The following is an 18,109-nucleotide window of genomic DNA, read 5'->3' as shown; positions in this document are numbered from 1 at the left end:
TACAACAGTAAGTCCAACTACACTATATTTCTTGGCTGCTTTGATGCATAACTCCTTGCCTCAGCTGATACCTTGTATCTCAGAGGTGAAGGGTGACTCTGAGTATTTTTGACCATCAAAATTCCTCACTAATCACTATCATCAAATAAAGAATACATGATAATAAAAGCATTGCACTTGTAGTGAATAAGAGATGCCTGATAAGGAGACCCATCATTCAAATAAAAGTATACTGTGTTTCAACCATCAGCATATGTTTAGCTTGAATATTCAGCAATATATTGTATTTTTAGACATCTTGTTTATATGTGCAGTGCTTTAACTGAGTGTCCTCTCTATATTTTTGAGGATTTCCTGAGTAAACCATCTTTTATTGAGAAAAATCTCAACAACTGGCTCTTCTCAAATATTATAAGGGATAGTCTGTGATCTATATGCATGCATAGGAGGATGAGCACCATTACTAAGATACTTCTAAACACTACACTTTAAAATGCTTCTCACCATAAAAGTTTATCTACAGATATTTAAAACCAGTTTAAATCACATCATAAATTGGTGAGAAGGAATTAACTTTACTTGTTTGAGTGGCTACAAGACAGGAACACCACTGTATTTCTCTTCAGAATCATTACAATAATGACATTCATCAATATATGCTTCAAGGTAAAGGCTAGCTACATAATTAATATGAGCATGAAGTATGAATTAAGCACTGTAAAAACTTGCACTGCAGTAAGGAACAGTGCATTGAATCTCATTCAGAGATCATTCAGCATCATAGCACTTAATGCTATCAATCAGATTATTTGACACCAGCTCACAGGACCAATATCATTTTCAGTACTATTAAAGCACTGAGCAAGATACACCATATAATGGGATGACATTTGGTTCATGTTTTAGAGAGCTAGCAAGTCTTCCACCCTTGCTATTCTGGTTCTGGATATATCATCTATTAGATATATGAGATTCTAAAGTGATTTATTACCTTGCCTTTGATGAATGCTGGTATATACTTTGGCTTCTCATTTGCATCCAGAGACCATTTTCCCTCATGGTTAGTCAGATTGATGTGATATGCTAATATTCTACAAATGTTAAATAACCAGTTGAAGTCTGTTGAAGAGGTTTTTTGTATGCACAAGGTGAAAATAGATACAGCAGTGCTATCCACTGATCACACTCATATTAACACACAGACAATACTTCTTAGTTTGTTAGAGGATTATAATGTGATAAGAGCAGTTATAGCAAATGTAATTGTCTCTCCAATTATCCACTGCATACAAATAGCAATAGCCCAAGTATAATGATCCTAGATCTCTATAAGTCTGAAGGCTTTTTGTTTAAAACAAGAGGTGGAAATGAATGTTGCCAGGTCTCAAGGCAAAGAGTACTGTATCTCAATACAATATGTCAAAACACTCCTACAAAACTCTCAAAAAGGTCCCAAGCACTGCTCAGATCAATTTCAAACCTATAAAAAACATAATACATGACTCAAAGCTTTGTGCTTTAACCAGAAACACTTCACAAACATGTCCACAAGTGCTAAAGAGTTCAAATTTCTGTGCACAAGTTTCTAAACTGATCATAGACCCACAGGATTCAAACTTATGTGATCCAGACACAAAAATGCAATAAAACCCTGTCCACAGATCCAAAGGGTTCAAACCTCTGCTGATCTGTGGAAATAACACAAATAACCCTGTCTACAGGCCAAAGAGTATGAACCTTTGCCAACCTGCAGAAATAACCAAAAGTAAACACTAATCAAGCCAAAGGGTTTGAACCTCTGCCACCTATAGCATGTTACATCACAAATACCTCAAAAACTCAAAAGAGTGCTCTTTAGACACTGCTCTCTTATTCTTAGGCTAGAGTGCAATTCAAAACCTCTTATTAAATCAAACTAGAGTCCCTCACAAGCATCTGTGCCTCACACAATTTTCTCTCAATGATATTAATAAAGTGGTCTATTCTCTGACCTGAAGTTACAAACACAAACCCAGAGCTAGAGTGCAAGGCTTTCTGTGCCCAATACACTACAACTGTGGGGGGTCAGAAACTTACCTACTACTCTTACAATGCAGTACTTAAATAGTCTACTACTGTACTTACTAAGACACACTAAATATAGTAGTTTCAAAGTGCAGGACTCCAGAATGGAGTCCCTGGCATATCATTCACACACATGTTACAGTCTGACATGCATATTCTGCTCCAGGTTAGGACTGCCTTTTGTTTCTATGCAACCTGACACTGGTTATCTCTGTTAGTGGTGTAGCCACTGGTCTCTTCACTTTGTTATCTCACCAGGGCAATTAACCCATGCACAGGAGTTATTTCTGGTCATTTCTTCCCCAAATCTTCTCATTTCTCAGTCAATCTCTCTGATATTTGGGTTTATCTCATTGTGCACCAATGCTCTGTTCTAGAAGATGTCCCTTGGCAATTTAATACCTATGCATCATTGATCAATATGATGCAAGGTTGTGCACAAAGCCCTGATTGTATTTTGATCATGTGCTCTTTATTTTTAGTGGGTCTTTCTGTACTTGTATTAGTACATTTAGTGTCAAGTGCTGGGACCTCATGTGCAGTATGACCCTCTCTGATGTCATCCTGCTGCTAGGCCATGCTCTCCACCCATCATCACTGAAGCCAGCTGTCATACAAGTCCCATTTTACTGTGCTCTAGCCATATTCTTTATTGTGCACATAGTTGACTGTGATACAGTCAATGTATTGTCATAATTCGCAAAATTACATGCCTGGACATGCAGTGAGCTTGTCACTGTTCAGACCACATGATGTTCACTGGTAAGCATTCCATAGCCAATATATCAGGTGTTGACTCTGATGTTTTATGATTGAGATACAATATATGAGAATTAGGATAGGAGCCATGGAGAAGGCCTGTTTTGGTTCTGCTCAAAGGAATGCTTCACAAGATTGGTTAAAATATCAGATACATAATAGACAAGAGCAATGCTCCCCCTGAAATACAGGAACTCGGTGGGAATCAAACAGATTGAAAAAGGTACCGCACTTCTATCAAACTATGTAACACTCAGCCGCTGAACTAAAGTGCCACATCCATCCTTAATAATGATAAAGTGACACGGAAGGGTTATTCATATCAGCGGCTTACCTTCTTACAGTCATTATCCCATCCCTTTTAGCTATTCAATGAATGATTGTTTTCCAAGCAAGGTTAGGTGGCGCGAGTACCACTTTGCGCAGGGCCAATGAATCTTGGTGCATCGGCCCAGAACAATGGTCTTGCCTCGAAATACGTGAACTCGGTGGGAATTGAACCGACAAGAAAAAACTTCCGTACGAACTTCGCAACACGTAACCGCTCAACTAAAGGGCCACGTACGAGTACGTTCTGGATGAACAAGAAAGATAGAATGTTTGCTCTATGCATCTTAGCGGCTTACTTGCTATTCCGACGAAACTGGTGCTCAATACGATCTCTTCTCCAAAATTTGAGTTCATTGACAAGTTAGGGTAAACATGGAACCGCATCCCTCCTTAGGCTGGATGTTCGGCGGGGGGCTCCGATAGCTGTGGTATTCCATCTTTGTGTCTAGAGAACTTGACAGAGCGTGCTCTAGATTCATAAGACACTTTAGTTCATACAAGCCTCACAATGTGCATACATTATTAAACATAAAAAGCATGAATACTACAAGTAAATGATACCGGCGTAAGACACGCGCTTCGCGCTAAGAAAATGATGCGGAGGCACCGACCAATCGAAATTATCGCAACGTTACCTACTAAGCCGTGCTCGGTGTTTAAACAGCCACATTGGCGACGTCTCTTCACCAAGCGCGCAGCACCATTCATGTCGTTGTCATGGTATGATCCCGAAAAACGATATTGCTCACTCGTTAGTGCGAATATCGGCCATCTGAAAAAAGGGTTTGTAGTCCATGTAGAAACGATGCCAGAGAGAACTGTCAGATCGTCTGCACTAACGATGATATTCTGCATGGAGAAGTCTCGGTGATGAGGGTTGTATCTATTGCGGGGTCGGTGGAACGGTTCATGTCATTGATTAAGGAACATACGTGGCTCCTTCGGGTAGGAGTATAGAATTCGGATGATTGTCGTAGTGCAAACCGCGTGTCTCCTCTGGCAATAGTGGAAAGCCAATCTGAAGCATTAAAGAGGAAGGGAGGGACCACATTTATTGGGATCAGGAGCGATATCGGCATTGACCCCAGTCTCAGTCGTAACCATTGGCCTGATAAAAAAATGTCTCTGGCTGCCGTATATGCTACCAACGTAAAGAAAGGATGTTTCAGTATTGGTCCTCCGACAGCGAAAGAAGGTTTGGGCTTCTGTTCGTAGCTGAGGTATTCATACACTGAGCTGGCGTGCTGCATCCTACCCGTCGACATACGAGAATTGTTGGGTCCGATCGTCGAAGAGATTAACAAGGTCCATTATCATCCGGGGCCCGCCTACTCGACCATCAAAGTCCAGGTTGTACGCTGCCACATCGGGCACAGGTATTGATGTGTGTGTTTCTTCAGGTATCGTAACATCGCGTTGGGATCTATGTTCCATCCAGTAATGTGATATCCTGAAAACAAGGTCATTCTTGGCCGTGGTTTCATGACCAGTTTGATGAGAAGCGATGAAACTCTGTACAACCGAGCCTATTTCAGAATAGACTAACTGAACAAGAAGCGAGCATCGTTTGGATGCCAAACAGTAACAAATACTCAGATGGCTTCCTCCATCACTGCGCGCGCAGCGTTCGCTGCTTCTCCTCCTCCTGACCCCCACAGCTCCGGGAGAAGAAAATGAGACTCGAATGCTTTCGCTTTGTGCCAGTCTTGCTGCTCTGTTTTGTCGACGCCATCCTGGGGCAGTCATCAATGACAACGAGTGGCACAGGAAGCGTTACTGGGACGTCCCTTAGCGAGAGTGCGACAACATCATCGATCTCAACGACGAGTAGGAGTAGGAGCACGAGCAAGAGTGGGACCTCGAGTGCTAGCTCGACGGTCTCGGCGGATCTACCGACTCTGAGTGGATACTCGACTTGCGGTGCGTCCCAAGCCTCTCCATTCCATTCCTCGTAAATCTAACGAGCTCGTTTTCTTAGTAACCTATTGCTTGGAGCTGTCCATTGCCGACGCCAACTGCACTAGTGTAGCAGATGTAAATTGCTTCTGCCCAAGGTGCGTCGACTACTTCGTCTTTCCCTTCTTTGTAGCTAACACTCGGTAAAGCTCCAACTTCACGTCCGAACTCACAGACTGCATCGTTCCGGAATGCCCGAATGAACTTCAGACAGCAGAGACCCTTGCGCAGAGCTTTTGCGGGTTGGCGTCGACGAGCACGTCATTGTCATTCAGTGTCACCTCCATTTCTTCCTCTAACGCGACCTCCTTGGCACTATCAAGTTTCAGCGGCTCTACGACAGCTACTGGTTCCAGAACCAGTAGCGATCCATCGAGTTCGACGATGTTGTCGTCGAACGCGGCTTGGGGTACGAAGATGGAAGCGTGGGGTGCATTTGTTGCCGTTTTGTGTGTTGTTGTGAGCAAGGCGGTCCAATATTGACTTGAGAAGCTACGCTGGGACTTAGGGCTATTCTTCGTTTCATTCGGACTTGGGCATTGCGTGTTCTTACTTACATCTATATAGTTACTAGGTCCTTATTCATCGGCATTGCTGGAACCATCATCGTTCTATACCATAGATGTCCATCTTCTGTCGTAGCGAACTCCAATTTCGAGGAAAATACCGTCGGAACCTCACCAATGCAATCTTAGATCAGAAGAAATATTCGCTCAGGAATGGCGGCCAGGACGTTACGCACGGCTTCCTCGGCCATTCGTGCAACGGGCAAACATATTTCGCTGTAACCATGAGGATATATAACTTCTATTCTTGCATGACAGAGGGTGCTCGATTTCAGTTCCTAGGACGAAACGAAGGATATGTGAACGGAAATTTTCTTTCCGAGACAGGCCCTTGCTACTGGTTTCCTTCATGAACTACGTTTTCCGGGGCTATGGGGCCTATCACGTGTTGCAGAAAGTTCATACTAATCATTGAACAGAATAATATAGCGAAATACCAGTCCTTCCTATCTTTCACGCCGGCGACGGTACCATCTCATCGACACGGCTTCCATCTCTCTCTCTACGACAATAGCGCCGATAAAAGTACAAGTTCTCGTCTTTCTTCCTACGAGGCAACGAAGCTGAGTCCCTAGCTACTCGGACCACTCTTCTGCATGGTTCCACGATGTCCATCAGGGTGTCAACCTCGTTCTGATTCTACATATTGTGGTCTGCTCTGGACCTGGAGACCTTTTTGTGTCGAAGCCGTGGGAGGACCCTTGGTTTTTCCTTCCGGTATTGGAGCGCCAAGGTCAAGGATAACGCTTGTGATGAGGTCGACGACGAGGAAGATTCATAGGACATTCACTTTGGCAACGATACCATATACTATTGTTTCTCTAAGTTAGTGGACCTTTCGACATCCTGGAGGTCGGTCAAGCTCATCTTGGCTATGAATCTTCTCTCAGGCCTCTCCTTAGTCAGAGGAGAAGTAGATAAACTCGAAGAGGTTTATTTGTGCTGTCTTGGATCATAACCTCTACCGCAGAATATCACTGCGTTCGAGATAGCACCAAAACTTGGAACCCTCCATCTCACAAACATGCATTCAGACACTATTGTCAGACAACCTTGTCTCGTTTCTCGATCATAGAGAGCTTCCAGAACACAGAGGCTGTCCGAGTATCTACATCAGCACCTAATCTCTCGTCATTTTCGCGCCATCACTACGGTCTCGTGCCAGAATCTGATGGGAGGAGGTTTCTCATGTCGAGGATAAATCAATTCAGCAGCTCTGGGAACGTTCTTGTCCGCGCTCGTCTTAACGGGCTTGAAGAACATGACTCTCTCAACAGGCCCCATCGACACGAAGTTTCTTTACCCCAAGGAGTTCTACCCTTGCTCCGACGACGCCCTCTCGGAGTTTCGTGGATTGATCACTACAAGTGTTCCTTGGCGAAGCTTTCATCTCACAGACGTCACAGTAAATGAAAACAATAGATGAAAACCTGGTTCTCCATTATCAAGCTATCGCCCCAACTCGAGACCCTCATCATCGAATGGTGAGAAAATTCAGGTCCTGATATCAATTCACTTTTTCGCCGTATGTCCAAGACTGTTCGTATAGGGGCGACCCGCCCCCATTTGGGGCCACACTCTGGTTCCTTGGTTTGAAGGAGCTGAGAGGATCATATCATGCGGGGAGAATAACACCAATATCAGGTGCTTGTATCGAGTTTTTGTGAAAATGGCGGGGGTAAGTCACGGAGGAAATAGCGTGTGCCGTCATCAAATATTGAAAAAGGTCGTTGTGGATGTTGCGGGGAGTAGATGGTACGTGACCTTCATATGGAATCCCCAGCTGAAGCGCTTGCAGGAGGGGGGGTGGACCTGATTTTCAGCTGATTACTGATTTTCCTTATTGGTATCGAAGATATATACAGGAACTAGCTGCTATCTGGTAAATGTTCTAATTAATGTCCCACTAATAAATGAAGCAGGGACTGGTACAACTCCTGAAAAATCTTGCGAAAACGTCCAAGTGATGGGACTGTACATTTGTGTACTTCTTCGGATATGTATCTGTCTGGAATATTAGAGCGACGACTGGGCTCTAGCTCGAGAGAACCGGTGACGCTGAAAATCATCTCATTCACAGAATTGGGATCCTTGAAGCCCAGCTGCATTTGGTCCTTGCAGTACCGAAGTTCAAATGGAGGTTCGTCCCCTCGTCGACGGACGCTTCGACAGGCGAGCTCATCCTGAGGAAAGAAGTCGTTTAGCTGCGGTATACAGTCCATGATCTCGCTGTTGGTTAGGTGTCGCAATACGAACGTGAGATCAACTTTTATCGCAGCAGAGCCTAATGTGTTTATTTTGAGTTTGAATATGAGGAACAAGGTGGAGATGCACCGTTTTGGGACAATAAGAGACCTCAAATACCATTGTTCCCTGGATCCTGAGATATTATTTCCCTGTTGATTCTTCGGAGATGATCGACAAATCCATGTTGTATATCTGGGAAGTCGATGAAATGCCTTTGAAAGAACTGGACTCACGATTTTCAGTTGTTTGTTGGTAGGAAAATATTCGATGCCGCGTATATCTAGGCATATCTGGGAGCACCAGAATTCACTACACTAACATACAATGACGGGTTTGTATTGTTTTTATCGTCAGTGGGTTATTATGCGCTCGTACGTACGGATTCCATCCCATATACCTGCCGAGCTAGTTCATCTCTTCATTTTTTTTTGAGTCACAAACCGTGAAGGCGGTTAATCACTGAGTACATTACGATCCTATGGATCTTCGCTTCGCTGACTGTTGTATAGATGCCGTACCGGGACCCTACGTTCCTATTTGACATTCTGCACCCATTTACTGTATGTCCGATCATCGCAGCACACCCTAAGTCAGGATTCGCTATTCTCTCGACTGGACTCGACTACACCGCTACAGGCCCCTTCGAATCGGCAATAGCGTGAGTTACTCTCTTTGTGTTACCGATTAATCAGTCGTCATTTCTTAGTTGGCCCGAAACTGATGATTGTGGTTTCAATGGAGAGTACTGTACCATCATAGACTGGGACGCTCTGGTACAATGCAAATACAATGATGATAGTGGTTGTTATTTTTTTCTCCCCAGATGCTAACATGCAGTTCTCCAGGTCTGGATTATTTTCACTTTTTGCTAGATTCATTTGCTAAGAGACAGCACAGATAAATTTGCCTGGACCTTTTATCACGTCCCTGCATTTCAGTATAGGCTTTACAGGACCATATATTATTTCACAGACATATTTGATCTTGTTCCAGATCCTTTAAATTCTCTGATTGCCTGCCAACCAACCTAACTGATTGTCTATCTGGTTTGACCCTCATAACTGGGATGGCCAGTGTAGTCCCTTGTGCACTAAACAGATTATCTGCACACAGGATGGCAAGGGGTGCATGACTCTGAATCTGAAGGACATGAAGAAGCATGTAATGGATGTTCACCTTAGATTGGATTACATCAAGTGCTCACACTGCTTGCCTTTATTGAAGCAAATGTTGATACTGATGGCACATATGAAGGCATCTCATTAACTGAGGACTTGGAGGTGAGAAGAATAAGGACTTAGCATAACAAGGTTGATGAAGATACAATGCTGTATCCATACAACTACACATTTAGATCAAAGAATGTATGAAGAAATGTGTTCAATTCAAATCTTCAAATTCCTGTGTGTTTCATTTATCAAACTGATAGTAATCTCTTGAGGATGACACTCATTTGTGGTTTTAACTTGCCTAGAAGAATGACTCCGACCTTATCAGTTTTGGCAACCATCACAGAATGATATATCAATGTTTCATTGCCTTGAATCAACTTGCTCATTCCAGCCAGATTCCTCATTTAGTCTATATTTGTCACAATTAACATATGCCTGAGAGTCTCTGAATTGAAAACTTATGTGGAGAGAAGAGAATTAGTATAGAGTTTTGAATGACAAAAATTGATCATGGAATTTCCAAATGGCCAGAACAGTTATTATACATAGAATGGTCCTCACTATGATCCATGTTTTAAACTGTGGAGGTCAGGAAGAGTCAGGATGTGAATTCTAAAAGCTAGGAGAGTGTTTACTGGAATGAGCAGGAACAAGATTACATTGAGGATGGCAGCAATGGAGGTGATGTTCAGGTCTGAATCATCATTAAAATCTCCAGAGTCATGTCATGATTTTAGTCCCTAAATCATGCCCAGCAATGGCTTGGTTTGAGATTGCCAAGATTTTCCTATACAGTATTTAAGTCAGTAGTATACAGTAATGTACTCTAGTCTTAAGCTAGGTCTATATACTGACTAAACTCTTTGATCCTTGGTGTGACTACCTCTGTTCCTCTCACACTGATGGATGTATTTTACTGACCTCTTTATCTCATCTCTATTTCATCTCTATCTCACCTCTATTATCCTCATTATCTTACTTTATCATCAGTTAATGTCAGACTCTGTGCTTAGGCATTTGTGATTGTTTGTGATTGCTTGACATTTAGCTTGATACTTCTCATACCCTGGTCTGAAGACCTTTGGCTCAGAACAAAGTTCATGAATATGTCACAGAGTGGTGACAAGAAGTGGCTGGAGGGTCTAAAAGCACATTACTGGTAGATGAGGCATACTCAGGTAGCTGATGCACAGTGGGTAGCCTCAGAGGAAGAAGGAAGGTACATTGGTATGGCTCCATCCAATCAACAGTTTATTGATGGGATGTGAGTATATACATACAAGAGACTATCAAAGCCAAGAAAGAAGGACAGCATCCTGAAGTGGCATATCCCTACATATCACCATTCCAAATACTGCACCAGCCACTATTGACTATGAGAAGCAAACATAGCTGGGGTAGCTGAAACTCTTTCTATGAGTATTCCAAGTTGTTGCTGCCATTATTGAGTGGCTTATTCACTGGTGCTGGACAAGAAAATGCTGACACAATCTGAACATATCCATGCATGTAATTTTGTGAAATACAGTACTACATGCTAAGTACAAAAGTACTATAAAGCATGTGAAGCAAAATAGAGCTAGAGTGCAATAAGAAGAAAGGCTATCCATGATGGGCTTGAGTGACAATTGGTGAAGTATATGACTTAGCTTCAGGATGATACCAATAGGTCACACTGCACAGAAAGTCTCAGTACTTGACACTGAATGCACTGACAATAGCACAGAGCTTGTACACTAAGAATGGAAATCACATGGAACTATGGATATGATCTTGCACATGAGAAACACTGCACATGATCTTTGTGAGAGACTATTATGTGAGAGACTCTGTACAGGACCTTTGAACAGGACTTTGTGCAGTACTGATGTATGACACATAACTATGAGATGGATTAATTGATGTGCTCTAGGCCATAAATGACACAAATTATGAGTAAAAAGAGAATATATGGGCACTTGGCTAGAGAACATATCAATTGTGTGTAACTCCAGATATGAGAGATAACCCTGGGGCCTGGAACAGATCCTAGAGATGGCAGAATAATCTCAAGGAGATAAAAAAGCAAAGAGAGCTGTGGCTAGACCCACTAACAGAGCTAACCAATGTCAGATTGCATAGAAACAGAGGGCACAGTCCTGACTCTGAACAGAATATGCATGTCAGACAGTGACATGCATGGAAATGACTTGTGAGGGACTCCAGAATGGAGTCCTGCACATTGAAACTACTATATTAGGTTTCTCTTAGTAAGTACAGTAGTAGCCTATTTAAATACCACATTGTAAAAGTAGTAGACAAGTTTCTGAACCTCCACAGTTGCAGTGTATTGGGCATGAAGGCATTGTGCTCCAGCTCTGGATTTGTGTTTGTAACTTTGGGCAAAAGAATAGACCTTTATTGATATCTTTAAGAGAGAACTGAGAGCTGCACAGGCACAAAAGCTTGTGAGACACTCTAGTCTGAGAATAAGACAGCAGTGTCTGAAGGGTACTCTTTTGAGTTTTTGAGGCATTTGTGATGCAAGGCACTACAGGTGGCAGAGGTTCAAACTCTCTGAATCTGTGAATGAGATTTTATTGTGTTTTTGTGTCTCTGAATCACATAGGTTTGAATCCTGTGGGTCTACAATCAGTTTGAAAACTTGTGCACAGAGGTTTGAACTCTTTAGTACTTATAGACATGTTTGTGAAAGGTTTCTGCTTAGAGTACAAAGCTTTGAATCATATATCATGTGTATTAGAGATTTTGAGTTGATCTGAGCAGTGCTTGGGACTTTTCTGAGGGTTTTATAAGAGTGTTTCCAAGTATTGTATTGCACTACAGTATTCTTGCCTTGAGGCCCAGCAACATTTGTTGCTCCCTCTTGTTTTTAATGAAACCTTTGAGACTTAGAGAGAGCTAGGACTATTATACATATGTGATTGCTATTTGCATGCAGTGGATCATTTGAGAAGAAAATTATACTTGCTATAACTACTCTTATTGCATTATAATTTCTCAATGAACTAAGAGTAGTTTGTGTGTATATTGATGAGTGTGATCAGTGGATAGTGCTCTGCTGTATCAGTTTCCACCTTGCATGCATGCAAAACCTCTTCAATAGGGTTCTCTTCCTTTAGGTACTCTATGGCCTTTTCAGGCCAGAGCTTCCTCTCAGGAGCTCTGTGGTGTTGAGGCATTTCTTTTCTGAGGCTTGATGACAGGACTTCTGATATCTGATCTGCCTGGTATTCATCTCTAGTTGATTCCTGTGTTCCTTTTTCAGCATTGGGTGGAAGAATGAAACACACCTTATGGGATATTGCTCACTCTGTTCAACTCTTCTGAGCACTTGAGTTTTTGCTTTCTTATATACTGTTTTTTGTTTTTGAAGCAGTAAGTATTTATTATGGGTACCTACAGAAACCTTTTTAGTATCAGTAGTTATAATGTCCAGTTTGGAATGTGCTAAGTTAGTATCATCTGCTTGGTTCAAGAAAATGTTGATAGTCTGCCTGCATATGTGCTGAGGGACTAGTTGCCAATATCCTCCTGGAATGTGGCCTCTTCTCCCTTCTCCCTTTCTTTGCCTATAGCTTTATCCAATTCTTCCTGTACTTTGTGGTTAGCCATTTTCTCCTGATACATCTAACTCAGCTGTTTTCATTCATCATTCAAGAACTTCATTTCATAGATGTTGCATGAAGCAGGAGTCTGGCTTCCACTCTGTTGTAAGTATAGAGTAGAATAGAGAGGATTAGATTAGCCTCTTGAGAAGAGATATTCTACTTAAATACATTTTGTACTACTTTGAGAGCTTTCTATGAAATACTATATAAGTCCAGATCATGGTCTAAGTCAGCTGCTGCTGATCAACATAGTATCTTCAAGTATATTCTCATACTTGCTTGGGATTGCTATCCTAACACTCTCCCTCAATTCCAAGTTCCTACAATACCTGCAGATAGATACTCATATAATAGTCTTAGTAGGCCTTTAGTGAATATATCTGCTAAGTTCTCCTCTGATGCACAGTGCTGAACTTTGACTTTGTTTAAAGCCATGCACTCATGAACAAAGTGGTGCTGTATGTCTATATGCTTCGATCATGCATAGAATATAGGGTTCTCAGCAAATTTGATTGCTGATTGATCATCAATGAAAATAGTAGTTGCTTTATAAGGTGGCAATCCTAATTTGTTTAAAAGTGCCTATAGCCAAATTACTTCCTGGATTGTATGTACAAGAGTCATATATTCTGCTTCCATAGTGGATAAAGCTATAGTAGGCTGTTTCTTTGCACTCCAAGTAATAGCTCCTCCTGTATAGGTACAGACATAACCAGATGTTGATCTTCTATCTGTTTTGTCTTCCTCTCAGTCTGAGTCTGAATAAGGTATCAGCTCATAATCCCTCCATATATGATTCTGAAGTCTAGAGTCCCCTTTAGATAGCAGAAAACTCACTTCAAGGCTGTTGATATGCTTTGTAATGGCTAAGTGACTAAGAGAGGTGAATGAGGAATGAACTCTCAAACACCAACACCTAATCACTCAATACACAGTCACCAAATACAGTAGAGGTCAGTTGTTTTGAGTACAATAGAAGCACTCTTGCAGTCTTAAGTAAAATCAAAGAAACAGTCAATAAAGACAGTTATTCAACTCTATCTTGCTTTCTAAGATGCAATACTCATGAGAGTAGTTTATAGCAATGTTTAAGTATAATTAAGACTTAAAATCAATGCACAATTACACTCCAAATCAACTTAGAATATTCCAAAACCCAATAAACTCTGAAATCCAAATATTAAGTCTATTAAGGACTTAGGCTTGACCAGCTGCACTCTTGGCTGGCTAGCAGTCCTAAAAACTGAAGAACTTGTATTCTGACACTGAAACCCTTATAGATTGGAACCTAAATTAATCCAAAACCCAAAATACAGTTATTATTCTAAATCCAATTCTCTCCAAGTGGCAAAGCAACTTAAATAAATTACTAAGTCAATGCAGAACTCAAAAACCATTGTCCCAGGGACTAGCTACAGTGAACTAGAAGGCCTAAACATAGGAGTGGGTCACTTGCTTGCTATTTCCCCCTCTTTCCCTCTTTTATACATCAACAACAGATACAGAATCTATAAATAAAGCATTCAAAATAGTATTTCTCCTGTTTAAAGTGGAATCACATCATTATTCTGGAATAGTGGCACTCCTGGACTCCCCTAGGCTTTCCCAGATCTGCCTGGCCATCACACAGCTTTATTTTAAGCCTACAGTGCTTGTGGGTGCCTAACTCCTTTCTGTCTACTCAGAGTTTTTATTCTCTAAGTTATTTTTAGTGGCTTGATTGATCAGGCCTGGTCAACTGATTCTATCCACTCTATTCCTCTCAATTCTAAGTCCCTTAGGTGATCTGATACCTAGAAAATTCTGACATAGGCATTTGAGTCAAAACTCAGAGTGCTAGCCACAGATCATTGGGTCTCTCTTCTTATTGCTCCTGGATGATGCTATCTGTTACGATTTCTCCTATTATCCTCCTTTTTTTACCTCTATTTATGCTTAGTCAGAAGGCACAGGACTCTGGGAAGGCTTAGTCAGCACAATGGTCGACCCATCGCTCACCACGACAATCAAGCCTGACGATACACAATCATCCTTTTATGTACAGTAACGATGCTCAAGGACAATGGGCACCAAGAACACAGACATACATAATAAGTAGCGATATAATTAGGAACACTAGCACAGTATTTAAAGACCGATGCTCTCACTGGTATACCCCAGCTTCGAGCTAAAGTTTATCTTCATACCATTCAACACTCGAGCTACTTCATGGCCTTGTGACACATTGACTCAAAGACATATAAGTGAACTCAAGTGATCCCTCGAAGTGCGAAGGGACACTTGTTTATCACATGTTCTTAGTCATGTGACGCTTGGGCTTAACAATTAGCTCGAAGCTTTCTTCTTCCCTTTCTCAAGCCCAATAGTGCTGAGAAACTGAATGCCTCCAGTAACAACCACTGAACTGAATCACAACTTCTTCGAGCTCATCGCTTCCATCATCAGAACTTTGCTCGGATTACTCGCTATCATCACCCTCTGCCACAGACGACAATCAGTAGCAGCTTGGATAGTCAGGCACTACCAAGCATTCCAGCAGATCCAGCACATACTACGAAACATAACCCCTGACCTCTCATTCCATGACATCCCTGCCTCCATCAGAACAACCTTCCAGTCGCAAGAGTGACCCGTATCAGAAACCAGGACTAACGACCCGGATCCGGGGAGCCTTCACGAGGAAGAAAGACCCCGGCACCCCCCTCGAGGACACAGCAGAAACTGCAACCCTGCTCTCACAGGATTCCAGAACCCATGGATGATGAATGATGCCCAGGAGCCTGAGGAGGTCTCCAACCATGTCGTTCCACCAGTCCCCACCCCCGAGCCTTCCACCTCCCCAATTCCCTCAGAGATTGGAAACCATGCTCGGGACTCCCTTGATGCCCCTCGGATGGCTTTGAGATCCCACCAAAGCCCCGACGCCCCCCAGGACCCCCCCGATTCCCCCACCGTACCCGACTCCAGCTCTAATTGGTCCGTCAGCAGGCTGGGGATCGAGGACCCACACAGAAGAACCATCCACCCTGACTACGCTAACATCAAAATTGCGATCTCTGCAGCCAGGGACCCCTATCGACATCTCCATGTTGGTAGCGAGCCAGAAGTCAGGACTGCAAGTGCCCGAGGAAGGATTGCCCGAGACAGAATTATACGGCGGGTATTCCCTGACTGGGACCTCACAGTTCCATTCAATTATAATGACGCCACGCAGGAGCAGCAGCAGAACGAGGCCAGGCGAGCAGAGGCCAGAAGAGCACAAGAGGAGCTCACCAAGTTCATACAGAACAAGGCCCAAGAGCAGTACAAGGCCAACACATATGATCGGCAGGAGAGAGAACGAAGAAGGAGAGAAGACGAAGAAAGAATGGGGTCTGCCTCCCCAGGTTGGTATGGGCTCCGCACAGACTCAGGCTCCCCTTTCAGGGAGCCCAACTCAGATTCGGACCCATGGACCGGACCAGCCAGCATCGTCACCACAAGTGAAGCAGTCAGAAGGGGACGAGTGGCAAACAACCGACCCCCTACCCCCCAGTACCCTACCAGGACTGATACCATCTCCTCAGATGCCAATTCAATACTTGGAGCATATAGGCTCCGAGTACCAGACAATGCCCACATCTCCGACCGAGCCCTCCAGCGATTCCTGGGGAGTAGAGTCGCCCACCAGTTTCTCAATCCCAACTTCCGGCACTACTTCAGCCTCTATAGCCGAGAACTGGAGACGACAAGAGCACGAGGCGGAACATGCTATAGCAGGCTCAGGAATCCCCCCATCCAACGACTCAGCCCAGAAGCAAGATCTAACAATGCCGGCCCCAGTAGGAGGGTCCCCAGTGACCCTCCGGCCAGTGGTGCCATCCATCTACGACCTGCCCATCAGTTCCCTCCTTGGGGGAGAGGACAGCAGGGATGAGGGCAACGAGGAGGATGAGGGGGACAGTGAAGGACCCTACACAGCCGAAGAACGAATCCAGAGAGCTGGCGAGGATACAGATGAAGAAGCTTTACGAGAAGAAGTGGAACAAGCAAGGAACAAGGAGTATCAGGAGCTGTACGAACAGGGAAGGCTTTTCTTATGGCGGGACGCGCACTGGCAAGCGATGCCCCTAGGACTGAAATATCGATACACAGGGGAAATTGAAAAAAGAAATGTTTTACAGTATGCCGCAATGGAATACACCTGGAAGGAATACAGCAGACGGCACCCAGAGGACCTGCTGGGGCCAATGCCGCCATATCAACCGATTGAGCAGCCAATGCCGAAACCAATGCCACAAACTCCGCCCTTCCCACCACGACGAGCCATGTACATGGCAGTATTGGCCCGAAGACAGGCCAACACTAGTCCCTCGATCCAAAGCACGGCTTCTCAGCTTAATCAGACCCGAGAACAGCAACATACATGGCAAGAAGGGTTCCAGAACCCCTGGACCAGAAGAGGAAGCCGACTCCTAGGGGCCCAGCCACTGCCAGATCAGGCAGAAGGAAGTGGCAAGGAACCCATATGAGACGATCCCGAGGCTATCCGCCTTGGGTTCACAGTACAAAACGGGGTCATCGTTCGAATAGAAGACCCAAAGGGCAGCCCTGTCGCTGATGACCATTCGCTACATTCCTTCCCAGAACCACCGTCAGAGTGGAAACAGCCCCCGTTTGATGAATGGCCCAACCTGATGGGCGCACTGCCCCTTAATGCCAACGTCTTACAGTGTCACCCAGATCTTCTTCGCAAGCCTCGACCCTTTAAGGGGGCCTCTGATGACATCAATCGCTTTCTAGTGGACTGCGAACAATATTTCGAGGTCTACATTGGGTATATCGGGACCGACATGAACAAAGTCACATTTGCCACCTCCTATCTCGAGGACAAGGCCAAAACATGGTGGATCCTAATCTCCCCAAACTTCTGATCCACCACTAGGGAATATTACTGATATCCCTCATGGCCAGTATTCAAACGAATGCTAAACAATAAATTTATCAATCCCACAGTTCAGGAGGTGCATAAGCAGAAGATCAAGGAGTACAAGATGGGAGATAAAGCGGCAACAGACTACTTCGACGAGCTGGAGCGACTCGCCAAGCTTGCAGGAATCAGAGAAGACACTGCGAATGACAGAAGGATGGTAGAGGCACTCAAGTGAGGGGTCCCCTCCTTGTACCTCACAATGATCTCAGCCATGGGCGTTAAAATTCTGATGCCCATGGGATATGATGAGTGGAAGGAAAGGATCATTGAGATGTACAAGGAGCGACAAAGGCAGAAAGCGGAGGCATCGACCTTACAGGAATACTCCAAGAAATCAACCTCGCCAACCCTGAACAAACCAGGGCAAACTGCCAGGAAATCATTGGGACCCTCTCAAATGCCTAGCTATGGAAGTCAGAAGACCGGGACTGG

At 43.7% G+C, this 18,109-nt stretch overlaps 3 protein-coding genes across 3 annotated transcripts; 1 reads left to right on the top strand and 2 right to left on the bottom strand.

The window, feature by feature from the left end:
• Window positions 1-4,236: 4,236 nt before the first annotated feature.
• On the bottom strand, window positions 4,237-4,678 carry BT62DRAFT_935127 (uncharacterized protein). The gene has a single exon (XM_043186863.1). It carries the CDS (start codon window positions 4,585-4,587, stop codon window positions 4,405-4,407), a length of 183 nt encoding a protein of 60 aa, XP_043037016.1. The 5' UTR covers window positions 4,588-4,678; the 3' UTR covers window positions 4,237-4,404.
• A 66-nt stretch (window positions 4,679-4,744) lies between these two features.
• BT62DRAFT_935126 (uncharacterized protein) lies at window positions 4,745-5,806 on the top strand. The gene is made up of 3 exons (XM_043186862.1): window positions 4,745-5,073; window positions 5,132-5,207; window positions 5,259-5,806. The coding sequence occupies exons 1-3, from the start codon at window positions 4,827-4,829 to the stop codon at window positions 5,590-5,592; spliced, it is 657 nt and encodes a 218-aa protein (XP_043037015.1). The 5' UTR covers window positions 4,745-4,826; the 3' UTR covers window positions 5,593-5,806.
• A 1,764-nt stretch (window positions 5,807-7,570) lies between these two features.
• On the bottom strand, window positions 7,571-7,897 carry BT62DRAFT_1009334 (uncharacterized protein; the record flags this gene model as incomplete). The annotated part of the gene is made up of 1 exon (XM_043177542.1): window positions 7,571-7,897. The coding sequence occupies one exon, from the start codon at window positions 7,895-7,897 to the stop codon at window positions 7,571-7,573; it is 327 nt and encodes a 108-aa protein (XP_043037014.1).
• Between the last annotated feature and the right edge of the window lie 10,212 nt (window positions 7,898-18,109).

Source organism: Guyanagaster necrorhizus (assembly GCF_019112545.1).
Source record: "Guyanagaster necrorhizus MCA 3950 unplaced genomic scaffold BT62scaffold_23, whole genome shotgun sequence".
In the NCBI taxonomy this organism is placed as follows: domain Eukaryota; kingdom Fungi; phylum Basidiomycota; class Agaricomycetes; order Agaricales; family Physalacriaceae; genus Guyanagaster; species Guyanagaster necrorhizus.
Note: the sequence above shows the minus strand (reverse complement) of the source record. Positions and strands in the feature narration are given on the sequence as shown.

Excerpts from the sequence above, each read along its gene's own strand:
- BT62DRAFT_935126 (XM_043186862.1), top strand. The coding sequence starts at position 4,827 with ATGAGACTCGAATGCTTTCGCTTTGTGCCAGTCTTGCTGCTCTGTTTT. Across the intron at positions 5,074-5,131 it reads GAGTGGATACTCGACTTGCG|TAACCTATTGCTTGGAGCTG; the intron begins GTGCGTCCCAAG and ends TCGTTTTCTTAG. Across the intron at positions 5,208-5,258 it reads GTAAATTGCTTCTGCCCAAG|CTCCAACTTCACGTCCGAAC; the intron begins GTGCGTCGACTA and ends CACTCGGTAAAG.
- BT62DRAFT_935127 (XM_043186863.1), bottom strand. The coding sequence starts at position 4,587 with ATGGAACATAGATCCCAACGCGATGTTACGATACCTGAAGAAACACAC.